This window comes from Salvelinus alpinus, chromosome 11 (assembly GCF_045679555.1).
Source record: "Salvelinus alpinus chromosome 11, SLU_Salpinus.1, whole genome shotgun sequence".
NCBI lineage: Eukaryota > Metazoa > Chordata > Actinopteri > Salmoniformes > Salmonidae > Salvelinus > Salvelinus alpinus.
Window position 1 is genome coordinate 18037723 of NC_092096.1, and position 18255 is coordinate 18055977.

Sequence of the window (18255 nt, forward strand, 5' to 3'; positions counted from 1 at the left end):
TTCTCAAAGAGCATCTGCCAGACAGAGAGAGTTTGACTGAGGCAGTGGAGTTGTCCTGTTTCTCAAAGAGCATCTGCCAGACAGAGAGAGTTTGACTGAGGCAGTGGAGTTGTCCTGTTTCTCAAAGAGCATCTGCCAGACAGAGAGAGTTTGACTGAGGCAGTGGAGTTGTCCTGTTTCTCAAAGAGCATCTGCCAGACAGAGAGAGTTTGACTGAGGCAGTGGAGTTGTCCTGTTTCTCAAAGAGCATCTGCCAGACAGAGAGAGTTTGACTGAGGCAGTGGAGTTGTCCTGTTTCTCAAAGAGCATCTGCCAGACAGAGAGAGTTTGACTGAGGCAGTGGAGTTGTCCTGTTTCTCAAAGAGCATCTGCCAGACAGAGAGAGTTTGACTGAGGCAGTGGAGTTGTCCTGTTTCTCAAAGAGCATCTGCCAGACAGAGAGAGTTTGACTGAGGCAGTGGAGTTGTCCTGTTTCTCAAAGAGCATCTGCCAGACAGAGAGAGTTTGACTGAGGCAGTGGAGTTGTCCTGTTTCTCAAAGAGCATCTGCCAGACAGAGAGAGTTTGACTGAGGCAGTGGAGTTGTCCTGTTTCTCAAAGAGCATCTGCCAGACAGAGAGCGTTTGACTGAGGCAGTGGAGTTGTCCTGTTTCTCAAAGAGCATCTGCCAGACAGAGAGAGTTTGACTGAGGCAGTGGAGTTGTCCTGTTTCTCAAAGAGCATCTGCCAGACAGAGAGAGTTTGACTGAGGCAGTGGAGTTGTCCTGTTTCTCACTGTGTCTACCATCCTTACACAGTAAATAAAATCAAAGTGTATTGGTTGCGTACACATAATACCTAGCAATACAAAACAATACACACAAACATCCAGAAGAAATTAATAATAGTTAGGATGAGCCATCGCTAGAATACAGTATAAAGTGGGTAAAACACTATGTAAACATTATTAAAGTGACCAGTGTTCAATGACTCTATGTACACAGGGCAGCAGTCTCTAAGGTGCAGGGTAGAGGACTGGGTGGAGGACGGCTAGTGGTGACTATTTAACAGTCTGATGGCCTGGAGGCAGCAGTCTCTAAGGTGCAGGGTAGAGGACTGGGGGGAGGACGGCTAGTGGTGACTATTTAACAGTCTGATGGCCTGGAGGCAGCAGTATCTAAGGTGCAGGGTAGAGGACTGGGTGGAGGACAGCTAGTGGTGACTATTTAACAGTCTGATGGCCTGGAGGCAGCAGTCTCTAAGGTGCAGGGTAGAGGACTGGGGGGAGGACGGCTAGTGGTGACTATTTAACAGTCTGATGGCCTGGAGGCAGCAGTCTCTAAGGTGCAGGGTAGAGGACTGGGTGGAGGACGGCTAGTGGTGACTATTTAACAGTCTGATGGCCTGGAGGCAGCAGTCTCTAAGGTGCAGGGTAGAGGACTGGGTGGAGGACGGCTAGTGGTGACTATTTAACAGTCTGATGGCCTGGAGGCAGCAGTCTCTAAGGTGCAGGGTAGAGGACTGGGTGGAGGACAGCTAGTGGTGACTATTTAACAGTCTGATGGCCTGGAGGCAGCAGTATCTAAGGTGCAGGGTAGAGGACTGGGTGGAGGACGGCTAGTGGTGACTATTTAACAGTCTGATGGCCTGGAGGCAGCAGTCTCTAAGGTGCAGGGTAGAGGACTGGGTGGAGGACGGCTAGTGGTGACTATTTAACAGTCTGATGGCCTGGAGACAGCAGTCTCTAAGGTGCAGGGTAGAGGACTGGGTGGAGGACGGCTAGTGGTGACTATTTAACAGTCTGATGGCCTGGAGGCAGCAGTCTCTAAGGTGCAGGGTAGAGGACTGGGTGGAGGACGGCTAGTGGTGACTATTTAACAGCCTGATGGCCTGGAGGCAGCAGTCTCTAAGGTGCAGGGTAGAGGACTGGGTGGAGGACAGCTAGTGGTGACTATTTAACAGCCTGATGGCCTGGAGGCAGCAGTCTCTAAGGTGCAGGGTAGAGGACTGGGTGGAGGACGGCTAGTGGTGACTATTTAACAGTCTGATGGCCTGGAGGCAGCAGTATCTAAGGTGCAGGGTAGAGGACTGGGTGGAGGACAGCTAGTGGTGACTATTTAACAGTCTGATGGCCTGGAGGCAGCAGTATCTAAGGTGCAGGGTAGAGGACTGGGTGGAGGACAGCTAGTGGTGACTATTTAACAGTCTGATGGCCTGGAGGCAGCAGTCTCTAAGGTGCAGGGTAGAGGACTGGGTGGAGGACGGCTAGTGGTGACTATTTAACAGTCTGATGGCCTGGAGGTAGGAGGTTCTAAGTCTCTCGGTTCCAGCTTTGATGCACCTGTAATGTCTCCGCCTTCTAGGTGTTAGCGGGGTGAACAGGCCGTGGAGCCACGAGCCACGGCCTGTTCACCCGGCTAACACCTGGAAGGTCAACAAGGACCTCAGCCATCCGAGCCACGGCCTGTTCACCCCGCTAACACCTAGAAGGTCAACAAGGACCTCAGCCACCCGAGCCACGGCCTGTTCACCCCGCTAACACCTAGAAGGTCAACAAGGACCCCAGCCACGGCCTGTTCACCCCGCTAACACCTAGAAGGTCAACAAGGACGTCAGCCATCCGAGCCACAGCCTGTTCACCCCGCTAACACCTAGAAGGTCATCAAGGACCTCGTGGCGAGGTCCTTGGTGACCTTCTAGGTGTTAGCGGGGTGAACAGGCCGTGGCTGGGGTCCTTGTTGACCTTCTAGGTGTTAGCGGGGTGAACAGGCTGTGGCTCGGGTGGCTGAGGTCCTTGGTGATCTTCTTGTCCTTCATGTGACACCGGGTGCTGTAGATGTCCTGGAGGGCAGGCAGTGTGCCCCCGGTTAATGTTTTGATCATACCGCACCACCTGCTACGGTTGTATAGTACTGGTTCTATAGTAGAGCCGTGGTGAACTAATACCCAGTGATCTGGTATATTTAAACATGTAGCTAGTCTGGCTGGTTGTATAGTACTGGTTCTATAGTAGAGCCATGGTGAACTAATACCCAGTGATCTGGTATATTTAAACATGTAGCTAGTCTGGCTGGTTGTATAGTACTGGTTCTATAGTAGAGCCGTGGTGAACTAATACACAGTGATCTGGTATATTTAAACATGTAGCTAGTCTGGCTGGTTGTATAGTACTGGTTCTATAGTAGAGCCATGGTGAACTAATACTCAGTGATCTGGTATATTTAAACATGTAGCTAGTCTGGCTGGTTGTATAGTACCATGGTGAACTAATACACAGTGATCTGGTATATTTAAACATGTAGCTAGTCTGGCTGGTTGTATAGTACTGGTTCTATAGTAGAGCCATGGTGAACTAATACCCAGTGATCTGGTATATTTAAACATGTAGCTAGTCTGGCTGGTTGTATAGTACCATGGTGAACTAATACACAGTGATCTGGTATATTTAAACATGTAGCTAGTCTGGCTGGTTGTATAGTACTGGTTCTATAGTAGAGCCATGGTGAACTAATACACAGTGATCTGGTATATTTAAACATGTAGCTAGTCTGGCTGGTTGTATAGTACTGGTTCTATAGTAGCGCCATGGTGAACTAATACCCAGTGATCTGGTATATTTAAACATGTAGCTAGTCTGGCTGGGTGATCTGGTATATTTAAACATGTAGCTAGTCTGGCTGGTTGTATAGTACTGGTTCTATAGTAGAGCCATGGTGAACTAATACACAGTGATCTGGTATATTTAAACATGTAGCTAGTCTGGCTGGTTGTATAGTACTGGTTCTATAGTAGAGCCATGGTGAACTAATACCCAGTGATCTGGTATATTTAAACATGTAGCTAGTCTGGCTGGTTGTATAGTACCATGGTGAACTAATACCCAGTGATCTGGTATATTTAAACATGTAGCTAGTCTGGCTGGTTGTATAGTACTGGTTCTATAGTAGAGCCATGGTGAACTAATACCCAGTGATCTGGTATATTTAAACATGTAGCTAGTCTGGCTGGTTGTATAGTACTGGTTCTATAGTAGAGCCATGGTGAACTAATACACAGTGATCTGGTATATTTAAACATGTAGCTAGTCTGGCTGGTTGTATAGTACTGGTTCTATAGTAGAGCCATGGTGAACTAATACACAGTGATCTGGTATATTTAAACATGTAGCTAGTCTGGCTGGTTGTATAGTACTGGTTCTATAGTAGAGCCATGGTGAACTAATACCCAGTGATCTGGTATATTTAAACATGTAGCTAGTCTGGCTGGTTGTATAGTACTGGTTCTATAGTAGAGCCGTGGTGAACTAATACACAGTGATCTGGTATATTTAAACATGTAGCTAGTCTGGCTGGGTGATCTGGTATATTTAAACATGTAGCTAGTCTGGCTGGTTGTATAGTACTGGTTCTATAGTAGAGCCATGGTGAACTAATACCCAGTGATCTGGTATATTTAAACATGTAGCTAGTCTGGCTGGTTGTATAGTACTGGTTCTATAGTAGAGCCATGGTGAACTAATACACAGTGATCTGGTATATTTAAACATGTAGCTAGTCTGGCTGGTTGTATAGTACTGGTTCTATAGTAGAGCCATGGTGAACTAATACCCAGTGATCTGGTATATTTAAACATGTAGCTAGTCTGGCTGGTTGTATAGTACTGGTTCTATAGTAGAGCCATGGTGAACTAATACCCAGTGATCTGGTATATTTAAACATGTAGCTAGCCTGGCTCAGCCACGTGCATGAATGTTGTTAGTAATGTTGTTGCATCATAGATACACTGTGACAGAGAGTATACGTCCCAAATGCCACCCTATTCCCTATATAGTGCACTACTTTTGACCACAACCATATAGTAGTGCACTACATAGGGAATATGGTGCTATTTCTGGGACACCCAGAGTCTAGAGGGGAGATGAGCAGAGCGTGGCTCCCAGTTCGACCTCCCCGGTGTTCTTGAGGCAACGGGGCAGAAAATGGAATGTCTTCTGCCTCAGCTGAATGCAACATATCCTCCCTCCCAGTCCCTGTCATCTGCCCATCTGGACACAGCTAAACAATGAGACCAGAGCCAGTACATCCATTTTGTGCTAGTGTTGTGTTAGGATATCATGCATGAAGAGAAGCTGAGAAGCCTCATTCAGGGACTCTCAGGCTGGATTTCAATGAGCAGGTTTGTTTGTTATAGCTAGCTAAATGACCTGCTGTTGTTATGGGGATTTAAATGAGCTGGTGTTTTGGTTATAGTTAGCTAAATGACCTGCTGTTATTATGGGGATTTCAATGAGCTTGTGTTTTGGTTATAGTTAGCTAAATGACCTGCTGTTATTATGGGGATTTCAATGAGCTGGTGTGTTTGTTATAGTTAGCTAAATGACCTGCTGTTATTATGGGGATTTAAATGAGCTGGTGTGTTGGTTATAGTTAGCTAAATGACCTGCTGTTATTATGGGGATTTCAATGAGCAGGTTTGTTTGTTATAGCTAGCTAAATGACCTGCTGTTATTATGGGGATTTCAATGAGCAGGTTTGTTTGTTATAGCTAGCTAAATGACCTGCTGTTGTAATGGGGATTTACATGAGCAGGTTTGTTTGTTATAGCTAGCTAAATGACCTGCTGTTGTTATGGGGATTTAAATCCAAGCTCATGGCCATATTATCTTACTTGTGAAATTATGACATTGTCTTTTTCTTTGTATAAGTAAACTGAAATTCTAATTTTCCTTGTTGAAAAGCAATGAGAAAACATGAGAATTAATTTTTTTTTTTTTTTTAGTTTACTTCTTGACTCCAACACAGATATAGGCCAAGGATGTTGGCTTGTTGTGACTGGAAACTGGTATATGGTGATTGGAAGGTTGACCCTTATTAAGGCTATGTGACCATAGAGGTCAGGGAATAGAACCAGCTGGCGTAATGAAATACTGTGGCGTGGATCAACACTCACTAGCAGGACTGTTATAGGGGGAGCGGTGTGGCGTGGAGACGTGGATCAACACTCACTAGCAGGACTATTATAGGGGGAGCGGTGTGGCGACGTGGATCAACACTCACTAGCAGGACTATTATAGGGGGAGCGGTGTGGCGACGTGGATCAACACTCACTAGCAGGACTATTATAGGGGGAGCGGTGTGGTGTGGAGACGTGGATCAACACTCACTAGCAGGACTATTATAGGGGGAGCGGTGTGGCGTGGAGACGTGGATCAACACTCACTAGCAGGACTATTATAGGGGGAGCGGTGTGGCGTGGAGACGGATCAACACTCACTAGCAGGACTATTATAGGGGGAGCGGTGTGGCGTGGAGACGTAGATCAACACTCACTAGCAGGACTATTATAGGGGGAGCCTCCTCTGTTTGCTCTCCCTTGTCAACATATTTTTCTAATTTCTCTCTCTCTCTCTTTTTCTCGTGTGTTGTAATTGGTTCACAGCCTGCTCCAATCCAGTTAGAGGGCTCTGTCCCTGTCTGTCTTACTGAGAAACAGGATTCCCAGGACCATTGATCAGGTCCTCACGTGTAATTGGGTCTTTCCACTCAGCAGTTGACCCTCTTCTCCTCAGCTGGAGTCAAGACAACTGTATCAGCCGTTAAAAAGGTCTTGGTGACGAGCTAATATGACCATTTTGACAGGTTGTCCTTGCAAGGCAGAATATGTTCTCACTTGTATAAATAGTTGGATGGATTTGTGTCCTGCTGGAGGTCATTTTGCCACAGCTCGCATTGATGTGCCATCATGGATGAGCTGCACTACCTGAGCCACTTGTGTGGGTTGTAGACTCCGTCTCATGCTACCACTAGAGTGAAAGCACCGCCAGCATTCAAAAGTGACCAAAACATCAGCCAGGAAGCATAGGAACTGAGAAGTGGTCTGTGGTCACCACCTGCAGAACCACTCCTTTATTGGGGGTGTCTTGCTAATTGCCTATAATTTCCACCTTTTGTCTATTCCATTTGCACAACAGCATGTGAAATTTATTGTCAATCAGTGTTGCTTCCTAAGTGGACAGTTTGATTTCACAGAAGTGTGATTGACTTGGAGTTACATTGTGTTGTTTAAGTGTTCCCTTTATTTTTTTGAGCAGTGTATATGTTTTATTATGGTGCCAGTGAGAGCACAGGCAGCGCCATCGAGGCCATCTCCATTTTGAAGCAGTCCATTTTCTTCTTCTACTACTTCTATGATTTAGCAAACAAACTGAAAGTGTGCCCACCTAGTGTTTGCTCATGAGTATAATTCATTCGCTGATCCTCCCTGATGACCCGGATGGAATCAGGAAATCCCACCCAGACTTCTTTAATATTGTGGAAGCCCTTAATGGCCATGCCAACACGGGTTTTATCCATCTAGAGTGCTCTAACTCTAAGAAGGTACCAGAACAAAGCTTGGTTGTTATTTTGACAGAGGTACTGAACAGCACTGTACTGTGGTTCCATAGAACTTCCTTCACAGCTTGTGTGCTAGTTACCTTCAGCATGTTAGTTTGCCAGGGACATACTGCATCATAACATAAAGACCAGTGATCTGGTCACACTGTACCAGGGACATACTGTATCATAACATAAAGATCAGGGATCTGGTCACACTGTACCAGGGACATACTGCATCATGATAACATAAAGACCAGGGATCTGGTCACACTGTACCAGGGACATACTGTATCATGATAACATAAAGACGAGTGATCTGGTCACACTGTACCAGGGACATACTGTATCATGATAACATAAAGACCAGGGATCTGGTCACACTGTACCAGGGACATACTGTATCATGATAACATAAAGACAAGTGATCTGGTTACACTGTACCAGGGACATACTGTATCATGATAACATAAAGACAAGTGATCTGGTTACACTGTACCAGGGACATACTGTATCATGATAACATAAAGACCAGTGATCTGGTCACACTGTACCAGGGACATACTGTATCATGATAACATAAAGACCAGTGATCTGGTCACACTGTACCAGGGACATACTGTATCATAACATAAAGACCAGTGGTCTGGTCACACTGTACCAGGGACATACTGTATCATAACATAAAGACCAGGGATCTGGTCCCACTGTACCAGGGACATACTGTATCATGATAACATAAAGATGAGTGATCTGGTCACACTGTACCAGGGACATACTGTATCATAACATAAAGACCAGGGATCTGGTCACACTGTACCAGGGACATACTGTATCATAACATAAAGACCAGGGATCTGGTCCCACTGTACCAGGGACATACTGTATCATGATAACATAAAGACCAGTGATCTGGTCACACTGTACCAGGGACATACTGTATCACAACATAAAGACCAGGGATCTGGTCCCACTGTACCAGGGACATACTGTATCATAACATAAAGACCAGTGATCTGGTCACACTGTACCAGGGACATACTGTATCATGATAACATAAAGACCAGGGATCTGGTCACACTGTACCAGGGACATACTGTATCATAACATAAAGACCAGGGATCTGGTCACACTGTACCAGGGACATACTGTATCATAACATAAAGACCAGGGATCTGGTCACACTGTACCAGGGACATACTGTATCATAACATAAAGACCAGGGATCTGGTCCCACTGTACCAGGGACATACTGTATCATAACATAAAGACCAGTGATCTGGTCACACTGTACCAGGGACATACTGCATCATGATAACATAAAGACCAGGGATCTGGTCCCACTGTACCAGGGACATACTGTATCATAACATAAAGACCAGGGATCTGGTCACACTGTACCAGGGACATACTGCATCATAACATAAAGACCAGTGATCTGGTCACACTGTACCAGGGACATACTGCATCATGATAACATAAAGACCAGTGATCTGGTCACACTGTACCAGGGACATACTGTATCATGATAACATAAAGACCAGTGATCTGGTCACACTGTACCAGGGACATACTGTATCATAACATAAAGACCAGTGATCTGGTCACACTGTACCAGGGACATACTGCATCATAACATAAAGACCAGTGATCTGGTCACACTGTACCAGGGACATACTGTATCACAACATAAAGACCAGTGATCTGGTCACACTGTACCAGGGACATACTGTATCATAACATAAAGACCAGGGATCTGGTCCCACTGTACCAGGGACATACTGTATCATGACAACATAAAGACCAGGGATCTGGTCACACTGTACCAGGGACATACTGTATCATGACAACATAAAGACCAGGGATCTGGTCACAGTTTAATTGCAGCCAGGCAAGGTTTTATTTGGCTAGTTTAGTGTTTAATCATGAGGCCTGCAGCGAAGTGTCAAGACGCATTAAGGTGCCATGAAATCTCTGCTTAGTCACGATGATGCACAACAGGAGAATCACGTTGGCTTGTTGGTTAACAGGTCTCAAGAGCCTGAGGAACAAAAAAGAATCACCTGATTAAAAAAACAACAGTTAGCAGTGAGAATTGTCTTGTAATGTGTTCACTATCACTGTTGACTGTGACATTTCCTCTAGTTTGAAAGCCCAAATAGTGAGACTTTCATGTCAGTCAGGGCCCACTTCCTTATTCCAATTCCTTCAGTGTTTTTTTAGAAGAGGCAGTGCTGGACATAACTCCATGGCAACACTGGAGACTCATTGTTTTGTTTCTCTTCAGTGTCTCTGTAGTGAGAAGCCAGTGAGGTTGTTGAGAGAGAGGCTTAGCCCAGAGAGCTGTTGTAGCTCCGACCCCCACAGAGTGGAAATGACCTCTGACCTGCAGTCAGCAGGGGTCAAGGCCTTATTGTGAGCCACACTCTCTCCCACAGTTCACCATGAGTAGATCATTGTTTCAGCAGTTTAATCCTATCCAAACAGCCCAGTTTGAAAACCCTTCACCCAGGGTGCGTTCCAAATTACACCCTATTCCCTATGTAGTGCATTACTTATTACCAGGGCCCATAGGGCTCTTAGAAGTAGTGCACTATATAGGAAATAGGGTGCCATTTTGGACGCAGACTAGTGGATGAAGTCCAAGAGTAAGTGGACTTGGAGAGGGTAGCTAAGAGGGAGAGAGGGAAGAAATAACTCAAAAGACTAAACCTGGCCTTGCCAAGACAAGGTCACTGCTCAGCTAGTGTCTGGAGCACATAGAGTAGCCTGACACACACACTGTCAAGTAAGTGTGTGTGTGTGAGCGAGAGAGCCCTTACCTAGCCTCTGTCTGGCTAATCTTGTCTGTCTGCAGCCGCTGACATTCACAACTGCTTCTGGAAATGAGATGTGAATAATGAATTGCACCGTATCAAAGCCTCTTTCTACTGAGGCGCGGCGGCTCTGTTGAGGTGATCGTACAACATTGAGGTAATTGAGCTATCCTGCCCTGTATGGGTAATACACGTGTTGTTTCCCTTTTGTTGGCCTGGTCACAAAGACATTTCTACCACACGTTTAACTCCTTGTTATTCAGACCACTATCACCCTACAGGTCTATTCATCTCTGGGATGTATTAGACTGTGTACCACTTCTCACCAGCCCTGGAGGGGTCGATAGGGACGTGTTTCCACAAGCCTGGTGGGCCAGTAGAACAGCCTCGTAGTCCCAGGTCAGGCAGCTTAAATAGGCCTGGTGTTTAGATGCAGAGCAGCATTGATCAGGGCCTGGGGCGTTTCATTAAACAGGCCTGGTGTTTAGATGCAGAGCAGCATTGATCAGGGCCTGGGGCGTTTCATTAAACAGGCCTGGTGTTTAGATGCAGAGCAGCATTGATCAGGGCCTGGGGCGTTTTATTAAACAGACCTGGTGTTTAGATACAGAGCAGCATTGATCAGGGCCTGGGGCGTTTCATTAAACAGGCCTGGTGTTTAGATGCAGAGCAGCATTGATCAGGGCCTGGGGCGTTTCATTAAACAGGCCTGGTGTTTAGATGCAGAGCAGCATTGATCAGGGCCTGGGGCGTTTCATTAAACAGGCCTGGTGTTTAGATGCAGAGCAGCATAGATCAGGGCCTGGGGCGTTTCATTAAACAGGCCTGGTGTTTAGATGCAGAGCAGCATTGATCAGGGCCTGGGGCGTTTCATTAAACAGGCCTGGTGTTTAGATGCAGAGCAGCATTGATCAGGGCCTGGGGCGTTTCATTAAACAGGCCTGGTGTTTAGATGCAGAGCAGCATTGATCAGGGCCTGGGGCGTTTCATTAAACAGGCCTGGTGTTTAGATGCAGAGCAGCATTGATCAGGGCCTGGGGCGTTTTATTAAACAGACCTGGTGTTTAGATACAGAGCAGCATTGATCAGGGCCTGGGGCGTTTCATTAAACAGGCCTGGTGTTTAGATGCAGAGCAGCATTGATCAGGGCCTGGGGCGTTTCATTAAACAGGCCTGCTGTTTAGATGCAGAGCAGCATTGATCAGGGCCTGGGGCGTTTCATTAAACAGACCTGGTGTTTAGATACAGAGCAGCATTGATCAGGGCCTGGGGCGTTTCATTAAACAGGCCTGGTGTTTAGATGCAGAGCAGCATTGATCAGGGCCTGGGGCGTTTCATTAAACAGGCCTGGTGTTTAGATGCAGAGCAGCATTGATCAGGGCCTGGGGCGTTTTATTAAACAGACCTGGTGTTTAGATGCAGAGCAGCATTGATCAGTGCCTGGGGCGTTTCATTAAACAGGCCTGGTGTTTAGATGCAGAGCAGCATTGATCAGTGCCTGGGGCGTTTCATTAAACAGGCCTGCTGTTTAGATGCAGAGCAGCATTGATCAGGGGCTTGGGCGTTTCATTAAACAGACCTGGTGTTTAGATACAGAACAGCATTGATCAGGGCCTGGGGCGTTTCATTAAACAGGCCTGGTGTTTAGATGCAGAGCAGCATTGATCAGGGCCTGGGGCGTTTCATTAAACAGACCTGGTGTTTAGATGCAGAGCAGCATTGATCAGGGCCTGGGGCGTTTCATTAAACAGACCTGGTGTTTAGATGCAGAGCAGCATTGATCAGGGCCTGGGGCATTTCATTAAACAGGCCTGGTGTTTAGATGCAGAGCAGCATTGATCAGGGCCTGGGGCGTTTCATTAAACCTCGACCTCACCTGACTCTGGAAACGAGCTGCTGGAGGACTGTTGACAAGGAGAGGACACACACTCACACACACATTCTCTATCACTCAGTAACTCCAGGTATACCTCAGGGTAATTGGCACACTTCAAGGCAGCTGTGGAAGCTGCATTCTGGCCACTCCTCCCCCTGAAGACATGCTTGATGCTAAGCCTCTTTCATATTTTCACATCTTCTAGCGTGCGCTGGTTTGTAATGATGCATGCTTGTCTGTTGGAGTCATAAAGACACATTATGTATGAGGACATGGTGATTTACTATGTTCTACCTCAGACATGATGTACTAGGACATGGTGATTTACTATGTTCTACCTCAGACATGATGTACTAGGACATGGTGATTTACTGTGTTCTACCTCAGACATGATGTACTAGGACATGGTGATTTACTGTGTTCTACCTCAGACATGATGTACTAGGACATGGTGATTTACTGTGTTCTACCTCAGACATGATGTACTAGGACATGGTGATTTACTGTGTTCTACCTCAGACATTATGTACTAGGACATGGTGATTTACTGTGTTCTACCTCAGACATGATGTACTAGGACATGGTGATTTACTGTGTTCTACCTCAGACATGATGTACTAGGACATGGTGATTTACTGTGTTCTACCTCAGACATGATGTACTAGGACATGGTGATTTACTGTGTTCTACCTCAGACATGATGTACTAGGACATGGTGATTTACTGTGTTCTACCTCAGACATGATGTACTAGGACATGGTGATTTACTGTGTTCTACCTCAGACATGATGTACTAGGACATGGTGATTTACTGTGTTCTACCTCAATATTATTAGACATTTAACCAGTACATTTACCAAACTTAATGTCATGTACCTTTTACATACAAGATAAGAACGCAGACATAAACATTACATTAAATCAAATTGTATTGGTCACATTAGCCGATGTTATTGCAGCTGTAGCGAAATGCTTGTGTTTCTAGCTCCAATAGCGCAGTAATATCTAACAATAAACACAAACCTAAAAGTAAAAGAATGGAATTAAGGAATATATAAATATTAGGACGAGTAATGTCGGAGTGGCATTAACTAAAATAGAGTCAAATAGAATACAGTATATACATATGAGATGAGTAAAGCAAAAATATGTAAACATTTTAACAACATACCGGTCCGTCTAAAATCCTTGTGTTATTTTCTAAAGTCAGACTGTCTCTGTGTGTTTCCAGGACGGTGGTCTCCTCATCAACAACCCCACAGCGTTGGCCATCCATGAGTGTAAGCTGCTGTGGCCCAACACCCCAGTGCAGTGTGTGGTCTCCCTGGGTACGGGTCGCTATGAGACCGGCAACAAGAACAACACCACCTCCACCAGTCTCAAAGCCAAGATCACCAACGTCATCAGCAGTGCCACCGACACAGAGGGTGGGTCACCAGAGGACCATGGAGTGTGTGTGGTGTACTGTGTGTGTGGTGTACTGTGTGTGTGTAGTTGGTGTGTGTGTGTGTGTGTGTGTGTAGTGGTGTGTGTGTGGTGTACTGTGTGTGTGTAGTTGGTATGTGTGTGCCACTGTCCACATCTGTCATTTGACAGGGATGAAACCACATTAGGTTATTTATAACATCAGATTAAAGGCAGTCAGCCAGCCAGCCAGCCAGTCAGAGACATGTGCTTCACTAAAACAGACACTGCATGTAGTCTCTTGTAGGTGGTTGGATGTCAATTGTTTTCTGTGAATCTCATTAAGTGACTCATTCGCTGCATGTAGTCCCTGCTAGGTGGTTGGAAGACCATCATCTCCCCAGTACTCCACCTCTCTCTGATTCCTCTCATTCATCATCTCCCCACTACTCCACCTCTCTCCGATCCCTACATGTGTAGATGGTCAGTGTGAGTGATGTTTAGTCACAGTGTGTGCGGGTGACGGCACTATGAACAACTTGATGGATCTCTATAAAGTAGGAAGTCATAATAAACCAGTCACATACGGACTAACTTTGTCTCCCTCATCAGAAGTCCACATCATGCTCTCTCCTTCTCCCAGACAGCTGCTTCCTCTAAACTATAAACTAAAATGATTTAACTGTACTCCAGCAACATGACCAAACCTCTCTCACCTCTTCTCTCCCCGTCAGAGGTCCACATCATGCTGGACGCCCTCCTTCCACCCAACACCTACTTCCGTTTCAACCCCTACATGAGCGAGGACATCCCATTGGACGAGAGCCGCCCGGAGAGGCTGACCTTCCTGCAGGAGGAAGGAACTCGCTACCTGGAGAGGAACGAAGCCAAGCTGAACAAGGCAGCGTCGGTACTGGCTCTGGAGAAGAGCGCCATCCAGAGGCTGGCTGAATGGTGCAAACTGAAGGCTGACATGTACGAGGGCTTGCCCTTCATCTCCAAACTGTAGGGGACGTCTAGAGGTGAAAGGTCAGACAGCCTGAGAGACACTAATTTAGACTGATTATGAAGATAATATAGGAGCTGTAAAGGTCTGACATGTACGAGGGCCCTTCATCTCCAAACTATAGGAAGAGACCTGCAGAGGTTAAAGTTCAAAAGTCACTGCAGGTGTTAGCTGCTGAGAAACTAATTTAGACTTGAAAATAAACATGTGCTTTGATATGACTCCCATCAGTGGAGGCTGGTGGGAGGAGCTATAGGAGGAAAGACTCATTGTAATGGTTGGAATGGAATAAATGGAACCGAGTTAAACGTGGCTTCCATATGTTTGATACCGTTCCATTTTGTCATTCCAGCCATTACAATGAGCCTGTCCTCCTATAGCTCCTCCCACCAGCCTCCTCTGGACTCCATATCTGCGGTCCATTTGAATTTCTGCTGCTCAGGCAGGATGTTGTTTGACCTGTGAGAGGTGGTACAGAAGGATCTGTTTTCTCTGAAAGGGGATTGGCTGGTAGGGCTGAAGGAATCAACCTTTTGACTGGTCCTAAATAAAGCACCACTGTGATGAGAGCACATAGGCCGTGTTTACACAGGCAGCCCAATTCTAATATTTTTCCCCCCTAAAAATCTGATCTTTTGCCAATAATTGGGCTAAATATCTGAATTGGGCTGCCTGTGTAAACAGCTATAATGGTGTGAATGGTAGACAGACATAGCCATTTACTGTTTTGATTTAAGAGTGCAGGTTTTGCAGGGAAGGTGTTTTTGACAACTACCGACATGTACTGGTATGTCAGATATTCAGGGTCTGTTATTAGCAACTAATTCCATTGTAATTACTGTAAATACGGATGTTGTAAGTAACTGACATTGGTGTCACCTCATTTAAATGCTTCAAACTTGTACTAGGCATGTAAAGTAGAATGGTATAAAACATGTAATTATGCCTTTTTTCACAGATTAATGAAATCATGCACTTTGTAAATTGTCACATTGTTCTTAAGAGCTCTGTAAGGGATCAGATGTAAATGGTTTGATATGTGATTTTGAATCATATTTAATTGCAGAGTTCATGGTATTAGCTTTATAATGAGCTTGAACCACCTTTCTCCTGCAGCGGCCCTGTAGGTGTGTAAGAATGAAAATGTGTCATTGAAACCGGTTTCTGTTGTTGTGTCGTTTATTGAAGCTGTGTCTCATAACTACACTATATACATGATCATATCATCTGATCTGATGTCTATTAAAGCTGAAGTGATAGTCTACGACAACCTTAAACCACACACACACACACACACACACACACACACACAGGTCTATAATAGAGGTGTCATGGAAGAATGTGGAGTGTCCTCTGTGATTAATTGTTTTTTCCAATTGCAGAATTGATTTGTTACGTTGTTTCATTCAGAGAACTGACCTTCCATGATGACACTCCTCCCAGTCAAATGAGAATCACCCCAATCAACCCACGTAACACAGCGGTATATGGTTGTCTCTCAAATGGCACCCTATACCCTATTTAGTGCACTACTTTTGACCTGGTTCCATAAGTCTCTGGTCAAAAGTAGTGCACTATATAGGCAATAGGGTTCCATTTGCATAGCAGTATGTCAGAGGACACATTATAGCCTCATAGAAGATCAATTGAAATGGTCCCCAGAACCAAACACATGAGGAATCAGTTGTAATGGATGGAAGAATATTCTTTCAGATGGTTGTGATCCCAGCTTGGTGTGACGTTTGAAACCTAACATGACACTGTGGTTGGAGGTTGGAATTGCACGCACGGATTTCAACCCCAATCCTCAATTCTTGGATTGTGTCTGATTTGCATGTGCAGTGAATCATTCATCCTCTATTATATGATAGTTTTAACAGTGATAGATTTAAACTTTCTATAAAACCCTATTGTTGGGTTGGGGGGGGGAGTGACTGAGATTGCATGTGTTCCCTAACCCCAACCATGACCCTATTGTTGGATTGAGGGGGAGTGACTGAGATTGCATGTGTTCCCTAACCCCAACCATGACCCTATTGTTGGATTGAGGGGGAGTGACTGAGATTGCATGTGTTCCCTAACCCCAACCATGACCCTATTGTTGGATTGAGGGGGAGTGACAGATTACATGTGTTCCCTAACCCCAACCATGACCCTATTGTTGGATTGAGGGGGAGTGACTGAGATTACATGTGTTCCCTAACCCCAACCATGACCCTATTGTTGGATTGAGGGGGAGTGACTGCGATTGCATGTGTTCCCTAACCCCAACCATGACCCTGGTAACTGGTGTTAGGGTGTGGATAGAGGACTGGTGGGGGTGTTAGGGTATGGATAGAGGTTGGTGGGGGTGTTAGGGTATGGATAGAGGTTGGTGGGGGTGTTAGGGTATGGATAGAGGACTGGTGGGGGTGTTAGGGTATGGATAGAGGATTGGTGGGGGTGTTAGGGTATGGATAGAGGATTAGGGGTTGCACAAATTTCGATTCTGTACACACTAACACACCAGACAGATACCGTCAGTACACACACTAACACACCAGACAGATACCGTCAGTACACACTAACACACCAGACAGATACCGTCAGTACACACACTAACACACCAGACAGATACCGTCAGTACACACACTAACACACCAGACAGATACCGTCAGTACACACACTAACACACCAGACAGATACCGTCAGTACACACACTAACACACCAGACAGATACCGTCAGTACACACACTAACACACCAGACAGATACCGTCAGTACACACACTAACACACCAGACAGATACCGTCAGTACACACACTAACACACCAGACAGATACCGTCAGTACACACACTAACACACCAGACAGATACCGTCAGTACACACACTAACACACCAGACAGATACCGTCAGTACACACACTAACACACCAGACAGATACCGTCAGTACACACACTAACACACCAGACAGATACCGTCAGAACACACACTAACACACCAGACAGATACCGTCAGTACACACTAACACACCAGACAGATACCGTCAGTACACACACTAACACACCAGACAGATACCGTCAGTACACACACTAACACACCAGACAGATACCGTCAGTACACACACTAACACACCAGACAGAAACGTCAGTACACACTAACACACCAGACAAATACCGTCAATACACACACTAACACACCAGACAGACACAGTCAGTACACACTAACACACCAGACAGATACCGTCAGTACACACACTAACACACCAGACAGATACCGTCAGTACACACACTAACACACCAGACAGATACCGTCAGTACACACACTAACACACCAGACAGATACCGTCAGTACACACACTAACACACCAGACAGATACCGTCAGTACACACTAACACACCAGACAGATACCGTCAGTACACACACACTAACACACCAGACAGATACCGTCAGTACACACACTAACACACCAGACAGATACCGTCAGTACACACACTAACACACCAGACAGAAATGTCAGTACAGACACTAACACACCAGACAAATACCGTCAATACACACACTAACACACCAGACAGACACAGTCAGTACACACTAACACACCAGACAGATACCGTCAGTACACACACTAACACACCAGACAGATACCGTCAGTACACACACTAACACACCAGACAGATACCGTCAGTACACACACTAACACACCAGACAGATACCGTCAGTACACACACTAACACACCAGACAGATACCGTCAGTACACACACTAACACACCAGACAGATACCGTCAGTACACACACTAACACACCAGACAGATACCGTCA

At 45.7% G+C, this 18255-nt stretch overlaps 1 protein-coding gene across 2 annotated transcripts in view; it reads left to right on the forward strand.

Moving 5' to 3' along the window:
• pnpla8 (patatin-like phospholipase domain containing 8) overlaps positions 1-15614 on the forward strand; it is a 33277-nt gene extending 17663 nt beyond the window's left edge. For both annotated transcript variants that reach the window (XM_071331911.1, XM_071331912.1), the window contains exons 8-9: positions 13275-13470; positions 14182-15614. In XM_071331911.1, the coding sequence (XP_071188012.1) occupies positions 13275-13470; positions 14182-14456 (471 nt within the window). In that variant the 3' untranslated portion in view covers positions 14457-15614. The remainder of the gene's footprint in view (positions 1-13274; positions 13471-14181) is intronic.
• Positions 15615-18255: the final 2641 nt, after the last annotated feature.